The 16,546-nt window shown below is 51.2% G+C and overlaps 1 protein-coding gene across 1 annotated transcript in view; it reads left to right on the forward strand.

The window, feature by feature from the left end:
- Window positions 1-16,546, forward strand: part of LOC126944712 (3-phosphoinositide-dependent protein kinase 1-like) — a 66,506-nt gene that overhangs the window by 18,399 nt on the left and 31,561 nt on the right. Inside the window, 4 exon segments of the mRNA XM_050774500.1 lie at window positions 10,177-10,330; window positions 10,332-10,386; window positions 13,866-13,908; window positions 14,171-14,308. Of these exon segments, the coding sequence (XP_050630457.1) occupies window positions 10,212-10,330; window positions 10,332-10,386; window positions 13,866-13,908; window positions 14,171-14,308 (355 nt within the window). The 5' untranslated portion in view covers window positions 10,177-10,211.

Here is a 16,546-nt window from a genome sequence, read left to right on the forward strand (position 1 = left end):
GCCTGGGCGGCCTGAGTAGCCCTTGCGGTCCCCATGTGTGGACGGTGTTGAGGGAGCGAGGAGACTTGTCCACACGATGCTCCACGTCCCCCTGAGCTGGGGCAGGGCGGCTCAGTGTCACTGGGTCCAGCGGTCAGGTCAAGTCTTGTTGTGATAGCCTGTCGGCTTCCAGTGTGCCTCATGGTCTGGCTGGCAACTGCCATGGTGCCCAGGAGCTGCAGGCCATACAGCCTGGCTGGTGTCTGGACCAGGGGCTGGGTCAAGAGCAAACTCTTACTTTCCAACGAGCAGTGCTCCCCTTTGAGCATCTGCCTGGGAGACCATGTCGATGGAAAAGAAAGGTCTCCAAAACTCACGTTTGAATGAGTGTCGTCAGACTTGATTTCAGTCGTCTATTGTTTGGAGGTCAGCTCTTCAGGGGCTGAAACTCTTCTCCAGTTAATGATTGGGAGGTTTGAGCTGAAGGTAGCTTTTCTTGGAAAGTGCTCCTGATGGCCCTGGCAGCATGCTTTGCTGTTTTATGTGTTTTATGTCCCTCAGAGGGTGATTGATATCAGGGTCCCCTTTACCTAGAGCAGCCCGTTTGATGGGGGTGTCAGCTTCCCTTGTGTTCTGTAGTTGTGGACTCCTACTGCTTCCGTCGCCCTCCTCAGCCATCCCACTGACTAATGGGAAACCAAGCTGTTCTTGAGTGTGGCTTAATGGTGCCTTTCAGGTGAGGTCCTGTTCACCGTGGAGGAACAGTGCTGCCCCACCGCCTGGCCAGGAGCTTCTGCGTGACAGCTGTGTCGATGCCTTTGCCAGACTTGTTGGGTCTGGAGGAAAGTCAGTGTACAGTTACGTTTTTCCAGGCCCATGAATTAGCCTCTCACATTTTGTCTTTTAAAAAATCATTCATGGGCCAGGCATGGTGGCTCATACCTGTAATCTTAGCAACTCAGGAGACTGAGGTGGGAGGATCACTTCAGCTTAGGACTTCGAGATCAGCCTAGGCAACGTAGTGAGACCCTATCTCTATAAAAAATTTAAAAGCCGGGCACGATGGCTCATGTCTGTAATCCTAGCACTTTGGGAGGCCGAGGTGGGCGGATCACGAGGTCAGGAGATCGAGACCATCCTGGCTAACACTGAAACCCCGAGAACGTGGAATGTGGAGTTCCACAGTGGATGGAGCAAGACTCCATCTCAAAAAAAAAAAAAAATAGCAACTCTCAAGGGAAGATTAATTTGAGATCTAGTTACATTTTCATATCCACCAAAAACAAATCCAGGCTCAACTGAAGGATGCAGCACGTTGTTCAGTCACTAACGAGTGTTTAGAAAAATGTCAACATCAAAATATCCAGCATCCCACACTCAAAAGTGCTAAATGTAGCAATCATTTAATTAGCAAATAGATTAAAATGCAAATGAATCTTATAGCAAAGGAAAACAGATGGCCTGTGGGTTTCTCCTCCCATGAAGTCTCTCTTCAAGAGTCACCTCAAGCCTTCCAGAGCTGCACACAACAGCTTCACTCGCGAGACTAACTGCCAGGTAGACAAAAACTGATTTTTTTAAACGCAGTCATTCCACTGTGGAACTCCACTGTGAATGGTCTCGGCCTCCCAAAGTGCTGGGATTACAGGCGTGAGCTACTGCGCCTGGCTGGAGTAACTTCTTGCCGAATATTTTAGTAATATAAATCTTAGTCTGAATTTGTGTGTTGCCTAGATTCCATGTAGGGGAATGGGCAGGTCAGAAGGGCGTGGCCTGCCGTGTGGCGAGGCGCTAATAAGTGCTGCATTTTTCCCCCAGCCCCTCCTGGTTCCCTGGTGAACATACATCAGCCTCAGATGGGCAGACCCCCTACTCATGGTGGGGCTGGGAGTGTGGGCTCTGTAGTTGGATTCTGCTTGTGAATTGTGCGTGACCTCACTGTGGAGCGTTTGACTGGACAAAAACTTGCTGTGTACTCAGTGTCCCCATCTGTAGAAAGGATGCTGATGGTACCCACCCCCAGAGTTGTTTTCAGGACTAATCACGATAATACATGTAAAATGCTCAGAAGACTGTGTGGCAAACAGCAAGCACTTAATAAAAAATTTTTTTTTTAGCAGAGAAAAATGGCATTTTATTGATTTTAAACAATAGCATTTAAAGTTATACCTATAAGTGGCACGCAGAAGATACATGCAGAGTTTAAAGAATGAAAATTAAACTCACATGTGCCCACTACCCTACTTGAAAAACAGGATTTACCAGAAGGCTCGAGTGGCCCTTCAGATTGTAGTTTCTGGCGCCACCCGTTCAGAGGTAACTCGCATCCTGGGGTTCATGTTGATCAGTGGTGTTTAAAGTATACCTGTAGGAAGTTCCAAAGTGCGGGAAGTGAACAAAACTTCCTTGCAGAGAAATCTTGTACTTTCCTGTTTCATCATATGTTTGTGTGACAAATATACAAAGACAGTGTTGAAGATGTGGGTTAGTGAAATTGAGACCTGGCGCTTCCTAAGGCTGGCAGCCCAGTTGAGCCTGAGGACTAGACTTCAGACAGTTAGCAGTTCCCGCCTCGTTGCCCTCTGTGTGCCCTGGGTAGGTGAGAGGCTCCTTGGGAGACCAGTGGAGATGGCTGTGGGAGGAGAGATTGAGCAGCTGCCCTTGGAGCTCACCCACCCACGGCTCCTCCTTCCCCTCGTGGAGAAATAGAAACAGCTTTCCTCCGGCCCTCACCTGTTGCCGGGGCTTCCGTGCTGGTTGGGGTGAGCTGCGTTTTGCTGAGTTGCACCGTGAGAGAGCATTGGCGACCACTTGCCTGCTGTGGGCCAGCTCCCCGTCTGCCTGTGGTCACGGACCAGTGTGGGCAGAGCCTTCGGACATGGGTTGCTGGTACGAGCACACCAAGAATCCGGTGTCATTCCCTCATCCCATGTCATTAGCCTCATTTTATAAAAGAGTCTTGATGGGTCGGAGAGGGGTGGCTTATCCACAGGTAAGCTGTAAGCCTGGAACCCGACGGGGCCATTGGTTTTGCTGCTTCACCACAGTTGTCCTTGGTAGTGGCAGCCTGGGGGGTGGAGGAAGGTAGTGGCGTTCCCTCCCTAACACCCCCTGCCTCCGCCTGGTTTTCTGTACTGGGCCTAGCTTTGTGGAGTTTCCTGGGGTGAGAGGAGGTTTTTACCAGAATGTTCTTTGCCAGTGAGCACAGCTGACCTGAGGGCAGTATCCCTTTGAAGGGATTGTAGCAGCCCTGGTTGGATTGTAGCAGCCTCCCACAACTTTGGTCCGGGGGCCTGGAGAGAGCAGTTCCTGCTTGCCGTGTGTGAGAGTGTGCGTGTGCTGGCTGTGCGTGTCCACTGCATTCCCAGGCTCCAGAGCACACACTGCCATTCAAAGGTAGCTTAGCTTTTTGTTCGGGATCCTTTCTCTTGCTGGCTGCACTGTTCATCTGCGGGACAGCCTCTTGACCATAGGAGGCACCCTCATTTCCCTTTTTTTTTTTTTTTTTTTTTTTTTTGAGACGGAGTCTCGCTCTGCCGCCCAGGCTGGAGTGCAGTGGCCGGATCTCAACTCACTGCAAGCTCCGCCTCCCGGGTTCACGCCATTCTCCTGCCTCAGCCTCCCGAGTAGCTGGGATTACAGGCGCCCGCCACCTCGCCCGGCTAGTTTTTTGTATTTTTTTAGTAGAGACGGGGTTTCACCGTGTCAGCCAGGATGGTCTCGATCTCCTGACCTCGTGATCCGCCCGTCTCGGCCTCCCAAAGTGCTGGGATTACAGGCTTGAGCCACTGCGCCCGGCCTCCCTTTTTTTTTTTGAGTTGGAGTTTCGCTTTTGTCGCCCAGGCTGGCGCGATCTCTGCCCACTGCAACTTCCACCTCCTGGGTTCAAACGATTCTTCTGTCTCAGCCTCCCGAGTAGCTGAGATTACAAGTGGCCGCCACCACACCTAGCTAATTTTTTTGTATTTTTATTAGAGATGGGGTTTCACCATGTTGGCCAGGCTGGCTTCAAGTGATCCTCCCACCTTGTCCTGCCAAAGTGCTGGGATTACAGGTGTTAGCCATTGTGCCCGGCCTGATTTATCTCCTGTGTGTGAGGGATCTCAGCCTTTCTATATAGTTTTGTCCTCAAAGTTATAGTTGGGCCTTCTAATCCAGTAGATATTTAAGGCATTTGGAAAAGGGGACACACTTCATTTGGCTTTGAAAGGCTTATTTTATGATCCAATGACCATTGGTTGAGAAAACTTTATGTATGTGTCTTCGGTGTTACTTCGTTGTGAAAGTGCTTCCAGCCGGCTCCAAGGCCTGCGCAGGTGAATCTTGTAGGTAGGTGAACTCAATAAATCCTCATAGCAAGCTTGGGAGGTCAGCCCTCCGGCTCCCTGACTTTCAGATGAGGAATCTGAGTCAGAGAGAGCTGAGGTAATGCGCCCAGGGACGGACTGCGAGCGAGTGGCAGAGCGGGCGTTCTGATGTTGCACTTAGAACAGCTCTGTCTCTTTGAGGCCCAGGACTAGTTCAAGCGCAAAAGGCTTAGACAGAGAGAGTTTAGTAACTAATGACTGACTAATCTTTTGGATCTATTTACTCAGGTGATATTTTGGATTTTAGTCTTCAGCAGGTTTGTAGGGGGAAAAAGGAACCACCTTAGGAGCCAAGACATGTTTAATCTAGTTGCAATTATTCAAATATCGGATGTATAGAGAACAGTGGCATCCTCCTGAGGCTGAAAGACTGTTTCTCATTGCACTAACCCCGAGTCTTTGGAAGCTTCCAGCTTTCCAAGCTAATTTCTTCTGTAAAATCCTTGCTTGACCAGGTGCGGTGTCTCACACCTGTAATCCTAGCACTTTGGGAGGCTGAGGCGGCAGATCACGAGGTCAAGTGGTCGAGACCATCCTGGCTAACACGGTGAAACCCTGTCTCTACTAAAAATACAAAAAATTAGCCGGGCGTGGTGGCGGTTGCCTGTAGTCCCAGCTACTCGGGAGGCTGAGGCAGGAGAATGGCGTGGACCAGGAAGGCGGAGCTTGCAGTGAGCCGAGATTGCACCACTGCACTCTAGCCTGGGCGACAGAGCGAGACTCCATCTCAAAAAAAAAAAAAAAAAAAAAAAAAGATTTAAAAAGTAGCTGGGTATGGTGGTGTGTACCTGTAATCCGAGCTACTTGGGAGGCTGAGACAGGAGGATCATGTGAGCCTGGGAGGTCGAGGCTACAGTGAGCTCTGATTACCTCACTGCACTCAGCCTGGACAACAGAGTGAGACTCTTATTCAGTCAGTCAGTCATAAATATATGAATACAACTAAAAACATAAAATTGTTCATGTATGAGAGTTTGCTCAGTGGCTCACTTGTCAGTTTTTCATAAAGCAATGTGTTCCATTGAATCTCTGCTGAAATGGAAGCGTGTCATGTGTGCTTTTCCCTGGCTGGCCTCTAGCTCTGCACCTCCATAGGTGCTGCTCTCCATCTGAGCTGGGAAACTGGGTCTGGGCTGGCCCCTGCCTCTGGTGGAGACGCAGCTGAAGCCCACCTTGCTGGAGGCCAGATTTTGCCACTGTCCTGTACTCCCCTCCTGCTGCGTCCTTGTGCTGTGCTTGGGGGCTCGGCACACAGATGAACTTAAAGCCCGTGTTGATCTGATGCACGTGGTGGTGGGACAGGTGTGGAGGGGGGATGGCGTGGCAGAGACAGGTGGTGCTCTCCCCTCCCCCACCCGTGGAACACTGATGGCGGCTTATGGGAGCGGCCAGGTTAATTTGCAGCCACGCTGTGGTGCCTGGGACGTTACAGTGTGAAGTGCCGGCTCCTCCTGCCTCCCTTCCCTTGTGTGAGTCCCTACAGCTCAGTGCAGGCCTGCTGTTCTGCAGTCCAGGGCAGCCTTGGAGGCCCTGTGCTGTGTCCAGGTATGCCCATGGCTGGCCGGCCTTGCGAGGACAGCCCAGGCCCATTACGGTTCTTGCTGGCCCCGAGCCTGGTAATTATAACTTTCTTCCCACTGAGTCTTAATTCAAGACTTTACTTTGTTCCTTGTGAGCCTGCGAGTCCAGAGGGCTCCATGCTTCAGGGAAGCCAAAGCCTGGTGCTTGCTTCGGCTGCTCAGCCAGGTTCTCAGACACATGAGAATGTTTCTCCACCCTCAGGGCTGCAGCCCACCTTCTACAGAGCTAGGAACCTTAGGCTTCACGTTATGTTTAGCTTGGATTTGTGTCATAAGTGGGCTCGATGGCTCAAATTTGTAATCTCAGCACATTGGGAAGCTGAGACCAGAGGATTGCTTGAGCCCAGAAGTTTGAGGCTGTATTGAACTATGATCGATTGCGCCACTGCACTCCAGCCTGGGCAACAGAGCAAGACCTTGCTTCCTTGCCTCCAACAAAAAAATTATCATAAAAGAAAAATCCATAATCCCAATATTTTAATGACCGTGCTTCTCATGTTGTGGTTTTCTTGTTACTCTCTTCTGTAGCTGTGCCTGTAACACTTTTGCAATGTTAGCATCTGTAACAATTTTGTATTCTTTCATATATATATATATTTCACTTTTCAATTAGATGTAATTTCAAGCTTATAGAAAAGTTGCTGGAAGAGTACAGAAAATTTCAACATCCCCTTAACCCAGATATACCACTTGCTTTAATTTTGTAACCATGTTTCCATAGTTTTTATATCTATTTTTAAGGACTGTGTAATATTTCATTGAGTGTCTATGCCCCGGCTGACTTAATGTCTTCTTTGTTGTGAGCATGTAGCTGTTCTAAGCTTTTGCTATGATACTCAAAGCTGCAGTGAGTGGAATATTTCATAAATGTGACTTTAAAAGTCATTCTCTTAGGCTGAGCTTCTAGGAGGGATTCAAAGGGTGATTTCTGTGTGTCTGAGAGATTTTGTATGTCGGTAATACTTGATAGTATTTGAAGTTTTTTTTTTTTTTTTGAGGAGTTTTGCTCTTGTCTCCCAGGCTGGGGTGCAGTGGCGCGATCTTGGCTTACAGCAACGTCCGCCTCCGGGGTTCAAGCGACTCTCCTGCCTCAGCCTCCCAAATAGCTGGGATTACAGGTGCCCTCCATTATGCCTGGCTGTTTTTTTTTTGTATTTTTAGTAGAGACAGGGTTTTGCCATGTTGGGCAGGCTGGTCTCCAGCTTTTGACCTCAGGTGATCTGCCCACCTCGGCCTCCCAGAGTGCTGGGGTTACAGACGTGAGGCACCGCCTGAAGTTTTCTTAATGTTCGGTTTATTAAACTCTATCTGCTAAAAATGTTACCGAGCATTTAAAACGTACTGGAAAATGAAAATGTGTACATTTTATTGATCAAATTCTTTTAGATATTTATTAGGAAGCCACTTGGTCATATTTCATCAGTACTGTGTGTTTGGTTAACTCTTTCTTGTTTTTATACTTTTTTTTCTTTTGAGATGAGTCTTGCTCTGTCGCCCAGGCTGGAGTGCAGTGGTGCGATCTCAGCTCACTGCAAGCTCCGCCTCCCGGGTTCACGCCATTCTCCTGCCTCAGCGTCCCGTGTTAGCCAGGATCGTCTTGATCTCCTGACCTCGTGATCCACCCGCCTCGGCCTCCCAAAGTGCTGGGATTGCAGGCGTGAGCCACTGTGCTCGGCCCAAACTTTTTTTTATACCTTGTCTGGAGTTATAATGAATTTAGCAGATCTGTAAGAAAGAGAAGCCTTTCTCCTCCTAGCCGCGGTGCTGGTCCAGAGCCAGAGTGGGGTGTGTCTTCTGGGTGGCCCTGCCTCTCTCTGCCCCTGGAACTGGTGGTGTGCTGCAGGCGCTGCCCAGCTCCTCCTATACTTGCTGCCTGCAGCCTCCCTTCTCCACCTCTGTGTTCCTCGGTTTGGGGTCACAGAATGCTCTGTCTACATTTGTTTTTGTCTTTCTTATGTGTCTTGCAATCTTTTTTGAAAGAAAAAACCAAAAACATATTTTTTTGACATAGTATCTGACTCTCTCCTAGGCTGGAGTGCAGTGCCACAGTCATAGCTCATTGCAGCATTGACCTCCTGGGCTCAGGCAGTTCTCCTGCCTCAGCCTCCCATGTAGCTGGGACTACAGGCACACATCACCATGCTTGGCTTATTTTATTTTATATATTTTTTGTAGACAGGGTCTTTCTGTGTTGCCCAGGCTGGTCTTGAACTCCTGGCCCCAAGGGATTTTCCTGCCTGGGCCTCCCAAAGTGCTGGGATTACAGGTGTGAGCCACCCCACCCGGCCTAATTTTGTATTTTTTTATTTTTTTTATTTTTTTTATTTTTTTATTTTTTTATTTTTTGGTTTTTTGAGACGGAGTCTCGCTCTGTCGCCCAGGCTGGAGTGCAGTGGCGCGATCTCGGCTCACTGCAAGCTCTGCCTCCTGGGTTTACGCCATTCTCCTGCCTCAGCCTCCTGAGTAGCCGGGACTACAGGCGCCCCCGCCACCGCGCTCGGCTAATTTTTTGTATTTTTAGTAGAGACGGGGTTTCACTGTGGTCTCGATCTCCTGACCTTGTGATCCGCCCGCCTCGGCCTCCCAAAGTGCTGGGATTACAGGCATGAGCCACCGCGCCCGGCCCTAATTTTGTATTTTTAGTAGGGAAAGGGGTTTCTCCACGTTGGACAGGCTGATCTTGAACTCCCGACCTCAGGGGATCCACCTGCCTCTTCCTCCCAAAGTGCTCGGATTACAGGCCTGAGCCACCACACGTGGGTGTTTTTAGTGTTTCCAAGGATTGCAGCTTGGCTGGCGACAGTCCCTTCAGAAAGGCTTCGCTGCTTCTCTGTCCTGGCGCAGACGCAGGAGACCCTGTGTCTTCAGACATAGCACAGACTTGAGGACCCTACTGAGATGGAGTCAAGAGCTCTCTAGGGTTCTTTGAGTGGGAGTTGAATCGGAAACCACCATCAGCACGCCTGGGCTCGCCTCCCGTTGTTCTACTGCAGTGTGGGGGGGGCCATTGTCACCACCGTGAGGACACGATGGTGTCTGGGGAGGGATTGTTATGACTGTGGGTGCGTCTTGCACGTCTTGCCGACCTAGCTTTGCACACTGATCTTCCCTCCATGCCCGCTTACATTGTTAACTGGGTTTCTGCCCTCCCTCCTCTCCTTCGTATTTCTGTGTCTCATTGACAACTGTTCTGTAGTCGCTTTGTTGACAGTTGCCAAACTGCTTTCCAAAAACATTTCCACTGCAATCCCGGGTTTTGGTGCCAGCCGCAGTGGTGTGAGTACTCTCGCTTTATTATAGTCTTGCCAGCACTGGGCGTCTCTGTGTATCGTAAACACATGTGATCACCACTCTTATCTCTCCATCCCCTGGTAATTAAAGATGTGCCGTGTATCTCTGCTCATGTTACCTTGGCCTTGGGGGGAGTTGGCTGGACCAGGCTCATGCAGCTCGAGGGAGAGGAGGAGGGCGAGGCGCTGCCCAGTGGAGTAGCGGGCATCCATGGCATGGGCAGGACTCGGGAGAGGAGGCCGGCAGCTCGCAGCAGAGCACGGGGCTCAGCTGGCCTGCCCTGTGCTTGGGGGTTGTTTTTGAGCGTTGAGAAGAGGTCCTTACACCTTAGTCCATGCATTGAGGACAAGGCTGCAGCCTTGAGCCTTACCTCCTTTTCCTCTTTGTCCTGTTTGAAATGCTTGTTCCCTGGTGCTGTAAAGAAATAGTATTGAACATTATTTAGTAAGGCCATTTTTACTTCCTGTAGAAAGGGTACACTCACCAGCAGTTTTGCCAGGAGAGTGCACCAAACAAAGGAGACAGGGTCATTTATAATCTGACGTGTCCAAGCTGCTTCTGTGTCTGGTTTTCATTGGCTGGAATGGGACCTCACATCCTGTATCTGTCCTGATTGGCTAGCAGCTTAGAACTTTTAAAAGAGGCAAAGGTAGAGGAAAACAAAGGAAGGAGGAAGTAACTTGTGGAATGCTGAGAAAGGTAAAAACACTTTCAAATAAGGAAGAGGAACAGGCTATGACCTAATGTTTGATTGAACCAGTATAAGCATGTTGGGGCAAATATTTAGGCTAAATTGTGGGAGCTGAGAATACAAAGTACATTGATCATCACGGCTAGCAGATATTTAAGAATGTTAGCACAGGTCTTTGAATACGTTTAGCTTCTAAGAGAAGTTACTATTTATTCCTAATTAAATGGGGACAAAAGGCTTTGAAGAACCTCTACTTTACTTTTCACAGTTCCCCAGTATGACGCTGTGCCCATCCAGTCCAGCATGGTGTTATGTTCCTGCCCGTCCCCATCAATGGTGAGGACCCAGACTGAGTCCAGCACAGCCCCTGACATTCCTGATGGCAGCAGGCAGGGCCCCGCCGTGGACAGCACCGCATCTGAGGCGGCCTGAGGACTTCAAGTTTGGGAAAATTCTTGGGGAAGGCTCTTTTTCCACAGTGAGTATTTGCTGCTGCTGTGTGTCAAACGGGCATGATTTCCTTGGGAGGCTCACCTTCCTCGGGGCTTACCGGAGACTCCCACCAAGGCTGGTGTCCTTCAGGGCAGGAGGTTTCAGGCCCCTTGAGGGGTGTCAGCTGTTGTGAAGGCCTCTTGAGTCTTTGGGGGCTGGGTAACCCCCAAGCAGATCACGTGATGGGTGTGGCTAAATATTTAACCTGGTTTTGTAGATGAGAACGTTAGACACATCTCTTGATGGTCTGCGGAGGTTTTTTCTAACGCAGTTAATTTCATTTTAACCTGGCATCGGCAAGTTACATTCTGTGTCCTTGTGTCCCACTGGCACGGCCCTGGGAAGCCTTTTTTTTTCTTAGGTTGAAAGTATCTCTCCAGAGGCTTTTGGGGACATTTATTGACCTTTTTTTATTTTTGTTTTTTTTAAATACATAAAACAGTACACTCTGGACATTTGCTGGAGACACAGCCTCCAGATTCTTGTGTTCCGAGTTTCACAAACAGAAGTATTGTCGCAGTACTGTCAAGTCACACTTGTTACCTGTCTCGGGGTGTTTTTTCCTCTGAAAGCAAAGAAATGAAGGTTCAAAGCAGCTGACATGGGACGCTTTGCTGACGTGGGACCCATGAAGCCGTGTGTGGCTGTGGATTTAGTGAAAGTTGTAACAGGTTCAGGGGAGGCCTGAGCAACTCGGGGTCACCGTCTCCATCTGGGCCTCTATAAAAGAGACGGAGTCCCACGCCGCCACCGTGGTCGCCAGGGTGGCCGCCGCCGTGTGTGTGCTAGGGCCATTCCAGGGAGCCCTGGGGGATCCTCACTCTGGACAACCTGGGTGATCTCCTGCATAATGCTTTCCTGCCTGACCTTTGTGAAGAAACCATACGTGAGGCTTATTTTCCTTTTTTACATATATGAAATATTTCACAATGCAAAGAAAAATATGAAACATAGCTTACCCATATTCCCAACATACTGCTTTAATTAATGTTAACTTTTGCTGCCCTTGCACTTTAGATTTTTTAAATTGCAGCTTTTATGAAATAATTTTGTTTATAAAAGGATTATGCCCTCATGAAAAATACCTTCAACCAGGAGACTAGTCCCCAAAGTTTTGGGACTCAGATCCTTTCAGAAAGAAGAAACTCTTTGGAAACCCTGGGCATTGTGCATGCTGCTTACAACCGTCCAGTGAAAGAAGAGGCCTCCTCTTTTCTCAGCTTTACTGGTTTCCTTGAGACAGAGTCTTGCTGTGTCGCCCAGGCTTGAGTGCAATGGCATGATCATAGCTCACTGCAGCCTCGACTTCCTGGGCTCAAGTGATCCTCTTAACCTCAGCCTCCCAAGTAGCTGGAATTACAGGAATGCACCATCATGCCCAGCTAATTTTAAAATGTTTTGTAGAGACGGAGTCTCACTCTGTTGCCCAGGCTGGTCTTGAACTCCTAGGCTCAAGTGATTCTCTCTTCTCAGCCTTGCAAAGTGTTGGGATTACAGGCGTGAGCTACTGTGCTTGGCCTCAGTTTTACTTCCTTATATTTCTCTTTCCAATTTAAATTTAGTTTATTATGGATGTATTTATCCTTTTAGAAACAGGGTCTTGTTCTGTCACTGAGGCTGGAGTGCAGTGGTGTGATCATAGCTCACTGCAGCCTTCACCATCTGGGCTTATGTGATCCTCCTGCCTTAGCCTCCTGAGTAGCTAGGACCACAGGCATGTGCCACCATACGCGGCCCTTACATTTATCTTGACTGAAAAAGGAAGACTTATTTGTGAAATTGCCTGTTTCCCTGGGTTCCGTAGGTGGGTGGAGAGCAGGCACTGTCCCTCCTGGGGCTGCGGTCCCAGGCTTTCTGAACATGCACCAGGAAGGTGCCCAGGAGAGCGCTGTGAGCCGGAGGCTCCTTCCTGGGGCTGTTTGGAATCCACAGTACTGGTTCTCAGATTACATATGTGACCCTCAGTTCTTTCTCAGCTTTCCTGAAATAGAGATCACATAAAAGTTGACTTCCAGGGGAGGAGGAAAGGACAGTGATAGTTACGAGGCTGGGCAACAGCCAGGTGCAGCTCCGGAGAGCCGGGAGGCCCCCTGAGAACGGCCACAACCTCCAGGGAGGAACACGTCACGCGCCATTCTCTGGAAGAGGATCCTTCCTTCCTGTAGGAAACCTGCTTATAAAGTGTTGAGTTTAGACAACAGAAAGATCACGTCAGTATCCCCTTAGAAAGGGTTCCACTAAATATCCGTGCTCATTCACCATTCTTTCTTCCTTTTTTCTACTTATGAAGCTAGCACGTGCTCTCGTGGAGAAACGTGACCTCGCAGAAACACATAAGCTAGAGAGGGGAGCCCTGCCCGGCCCACGTCGCCTCCCTCCCTGGCAGCTGAGAGCCATCCATGTGTGGCGTGTTCCTCTGGGAAGATCTTGAGTACACAGAGTCCCCAGAATCCAGCTTCGTTCTTCTTGAGCGCCGCAGGGCGTCTCACGTGGTGCTTTCCGGGATCTCTTCTGACTCCTGCCCCGGGTTGCAGCTCAGAGCCTGGGGCCAGGTGGACCTGGCCCTGTGGCCTCCTGAAGGTCTTCCTGCCAGCCCCCAGGAATGTAACGGGACAGGTTTCCTCTGCTCCCTGCTCCTCAGGCCGTCCCCCTGTGGGTGTCTTAGGAGACACTTGTGTACCACTTGCTGGTGGTGGGGCCTCCCTGGCACAGCTGTCTCATGCGCTCTGGCTAAACTGCGGGCCCACCAGGAATTTCCAGTCTAGTGCCTCAGGGTGTGCCCCAGGCTAGTCCGAGTGGGGGGTCTCTCCCCTGTTCAGGGTGCCTTCTTTGCTGGAGTGTTCTGTCTCAGAGGTGGGGTTTGAGTGCAGGGCTCAGGTGTGCTACGCAGAGGACAGGGCAGGAGGCCTGCTGGCATCCCGGGAAGGTGGCTCCCTCTTGTGGGCACGCAGGGCCATGCATTGTTGGTTTAGTTCCCTGTGTCCTTTACAGCCAGGCTCTCTTCATAGTATCCACAATCGCCAACACACGAAATGTGTGACAACACTTATTTCAAAAAATGACAATTCAGGGCAGCTTTTCAATGAATGTATACTAGAAGGACGTATTTTTTTCAAAGAAGCCCCGGCGCCCTACCACTTGTGGTGGTACCACTGTCTTCCTACTCTTCGCGAAGGGCGTGGCAGTCGAAGAGGCTCCTGAATTTATACTTGGGTTGCGCCGAAAACAATGGAGAGATGGATACGTTTTCCGTTAGCCATTAGAACACATTAACACGAGCATTGGCTTTTAGCTCTATTTGTCAGTACAAGACCCAAAATATTTCACTGTAGGTTCAAACCTTCAGTGGGGACAGGAAGCGTGTGTGTGGCGCAGAGGGAGGGACTTGTCAGACCCAGTGTCCTGGTTATTACATTGTGTTTCTTTTTTTCTTTTTCTCTTTTTCTCCTTTTCTTTCCAAACCAGGTTGTCCTGGCTCGAGAACTGGCAACCTCCAGAGAATATGCGAGTGAGTATGGGCTGCAGGGAGCTGTGCGTCTGGGAGCAGGGCCAGCGACTCCGTGCAGGGCAGCCGGGGTGGCAGGGCCGGGGTGGCAGGGCCCGGGTTTCTGTGCTGATTTCAAGGGTACAGGACACTGTTGGCTTTAGAGACCACCGGGCTTGTATGTACAATGTTTGAAAGACTTTAATTTGACCAGTTACCTTTGTGAGTCACGTCTTTAGTGTTTTTTGTTGTTTCTGATAGTAACTCACTTCTCTCTCACCTGAAGTTAAAATTCTGGAGAAGCGACATATCATAAAAGAGAACAAAGTCCCGTATGTAACCAGAGAGCGGGATGTCATGTCGCGCCTGGATCACCCCTTCTTTGTTAAGCTTTACTTCACGTTTCAGGACGACGAGAAGCTGTGTATCCTTTGCGTGGTTGGTGCCGTCTGAAGCCACACCAGTCACCCCTCTCTCGGAATCAGACCCTGTGTGTTCCCACAAGCAGCCCCCGCTCCCTGCCGAGTGGGGTCCCTCAGGCCACTGACATTCAGGGAGGCAGCCGAGGCAGCGCCAGGGTGTGGCTGTGAGTCTCCACAGGACGTTACCTCCCAGAGAAGCCGTTGATGCGGCTCCAGCACAGTCCCCTCTGCTGCGGCTTGCTTGGTCGGTGTCCCTTGCTCCCCTAGAGCGCCATCTTTTGTGTTTTTAAACCTTGGCTCAGGAATCTGGGAGGCAAGGCCTGGTGGAAGTTGGGGTGGGCCCCACCTCTTCCCCATCCAGCTCACCCGTGGGCCTGCCAGTGGCTGGGCTGGCCACACTGTCCTCGCCTCCAGCAGGTGCAGTCTGCATCTGCTCTTTTCCTCCCCTGCCACCCTCCAAGCTGGCCCAAGTGTCGTGGCCTTCCCATCCTGCCTGGAGAGGGGCCTGAGTCCTCCCACCTGTCCTCCCCGTCTCTCCCGAGCACCCGGCTCTTCTGTGTTAGAGCTTTGCTCTGGCCTGCTCCCACTCTTCGCACCATCCTGCAGCTCCTTCGGCTGCCGGCAGTGTGTGTGTGCTCTCTTTGTTGGGAGGCGCTTGCCAAGTGCAGGTTGATGGGTGATGGGGATGTGCTGGTATGCCGGGGGACGTTTCTGCCCTCGAGAAGCTTCGATGTTGGTGGAGGAGCTGGATTTGCACAGACTGTCAGTGTCAGAGGCTTCCCGGCAGCAAGATGTGCTGCCAAGAGTCTTAGGGCTGGCGGCAGTGTGGGGCTCTTTAAACTCCTGGGCAGGAGTTGGGGGGGGGGTGGGGGCATGAAAGGCTGTGATGGGCTGGGCCCCTGAGCCCTGGCAGCCTGGCACTGACTCTGGACTTCCTTCTCTTTGTGGCGGGGAATGTGGGGTTTGCTCTGGCTGCTCCCAGGCCAGGCGGGAGAACAGGCAGGAGAGCAGGGGCAGGGGCAGTGGTCGAGGTGTTTTGAACAGACTGGTCAAGAGAATGGAGTCAGGGGCAGCTCCGGGGAGTTGGCCCTCAAGCCTAGTGCACAGCGGTGTCTGCTGCTGAGCTGGGAGAGACCGGGAAGGGTACTGGGCTGGCATGTCATGCATCCACGGGTGCCACTGTTCACGTCTGGGTGGACACTTAGGTGCTGCCAGCAGAGCTCCAGGAGTAGTCAGGGCCATGAGGACTTTCACAGCGAGCTGGCAGGCTGCCCAGAGGATGGCTCCTCTGTGGGTGGAGCCTGGGTTCCCCCAGTGCAGGGGGTGAACATGAGGAGGGGCCCACCGAGGAGAGGAGATTGTGACGGGGTGTTGCTCCTTTGATCCTGAGACCCAGAGGCCATGGAATCAAACGGTTTCTGATGGCGGGTGCTGGCTGCCCACGCAGGGGCTTTAAAGCGGTCAGGTGCACACAGCCTGACCCGTGCATCTGCCCTGTGCCAGTTGTTGATGGTGGGTAGGCAGTTTCTTGGGGGGACCGTTCAAGGAAGAGTAAGAGGTGAGGAAATGGAGACGATGCAAGGTGCTTCCCTGGGATTTTGCCTAGAGAGGAGCAGGGCAGTGGCTGAACAGCTGCCAGGCACGTGGCCCGGGGCGGGCTTTGCTGTTGGTTTGTGGAAGGTTTTAGAGAATGCTGGCCTCCAGACAGGCCTGCTGTCCTCCAGTGTCATCCCTGTTCCTGCCTCTGTCCCCCGCCCTCAGTGACTTCTTCACGGTATGTTCTCACACCTTTACAGCTGCCCCAGCCCCTCTTGGGTGCCCCCGGGCCCTGCATGTCTCTGCCCCCGTTTGAGCCACGGGGGTCCCTCTGGGCTTCCCGCAGAGCCCTCGGAACACGGCTGCTTGTTGGTTGTGAGGCTGCAACAGAATTGCACACGCTTGACCTCTCCCATCCTGTCCGCCCAGGGGCTCAGAGTCCAGAGGAGAGCGAATTTTGCTGACTGATTTCCACTTGGGATTGGCCATAGCAGTGCAGGTAGTGGGAACTCCAGATCTTTGTCCAGTGGTCCATGTTGCCCTTTGTCATTAAGTCAAATTCCAAAGCCCCGGGAGGTTGTTAAGGTTTACTCACCGCTGAAAGGAACGAGACCCAGGGGCTTAGGCCCCACCAGGCATCCTCGCTGTGGGTTGTATTTAGAGATGGGCCTGTACAGGGGCCACTTTGGGCAGCCTTGGTTGCA

Source organism: Macaca thibetana, chromosome 20 (genome assembly GCF_024542745.1).
Source record: "Macaca thibetana thibetana isolate TM-01 chromosome 20, ASM2454274v1, whole genome shotgun sequence".
In the NCBI taxonomy this organism is placed as follows: domain Eukaryota; kingdom Metazoa; phylum Chordata; class Mammalia; order Primates; family Cercopithecidae; genus Macaca; species Macaca thibetana.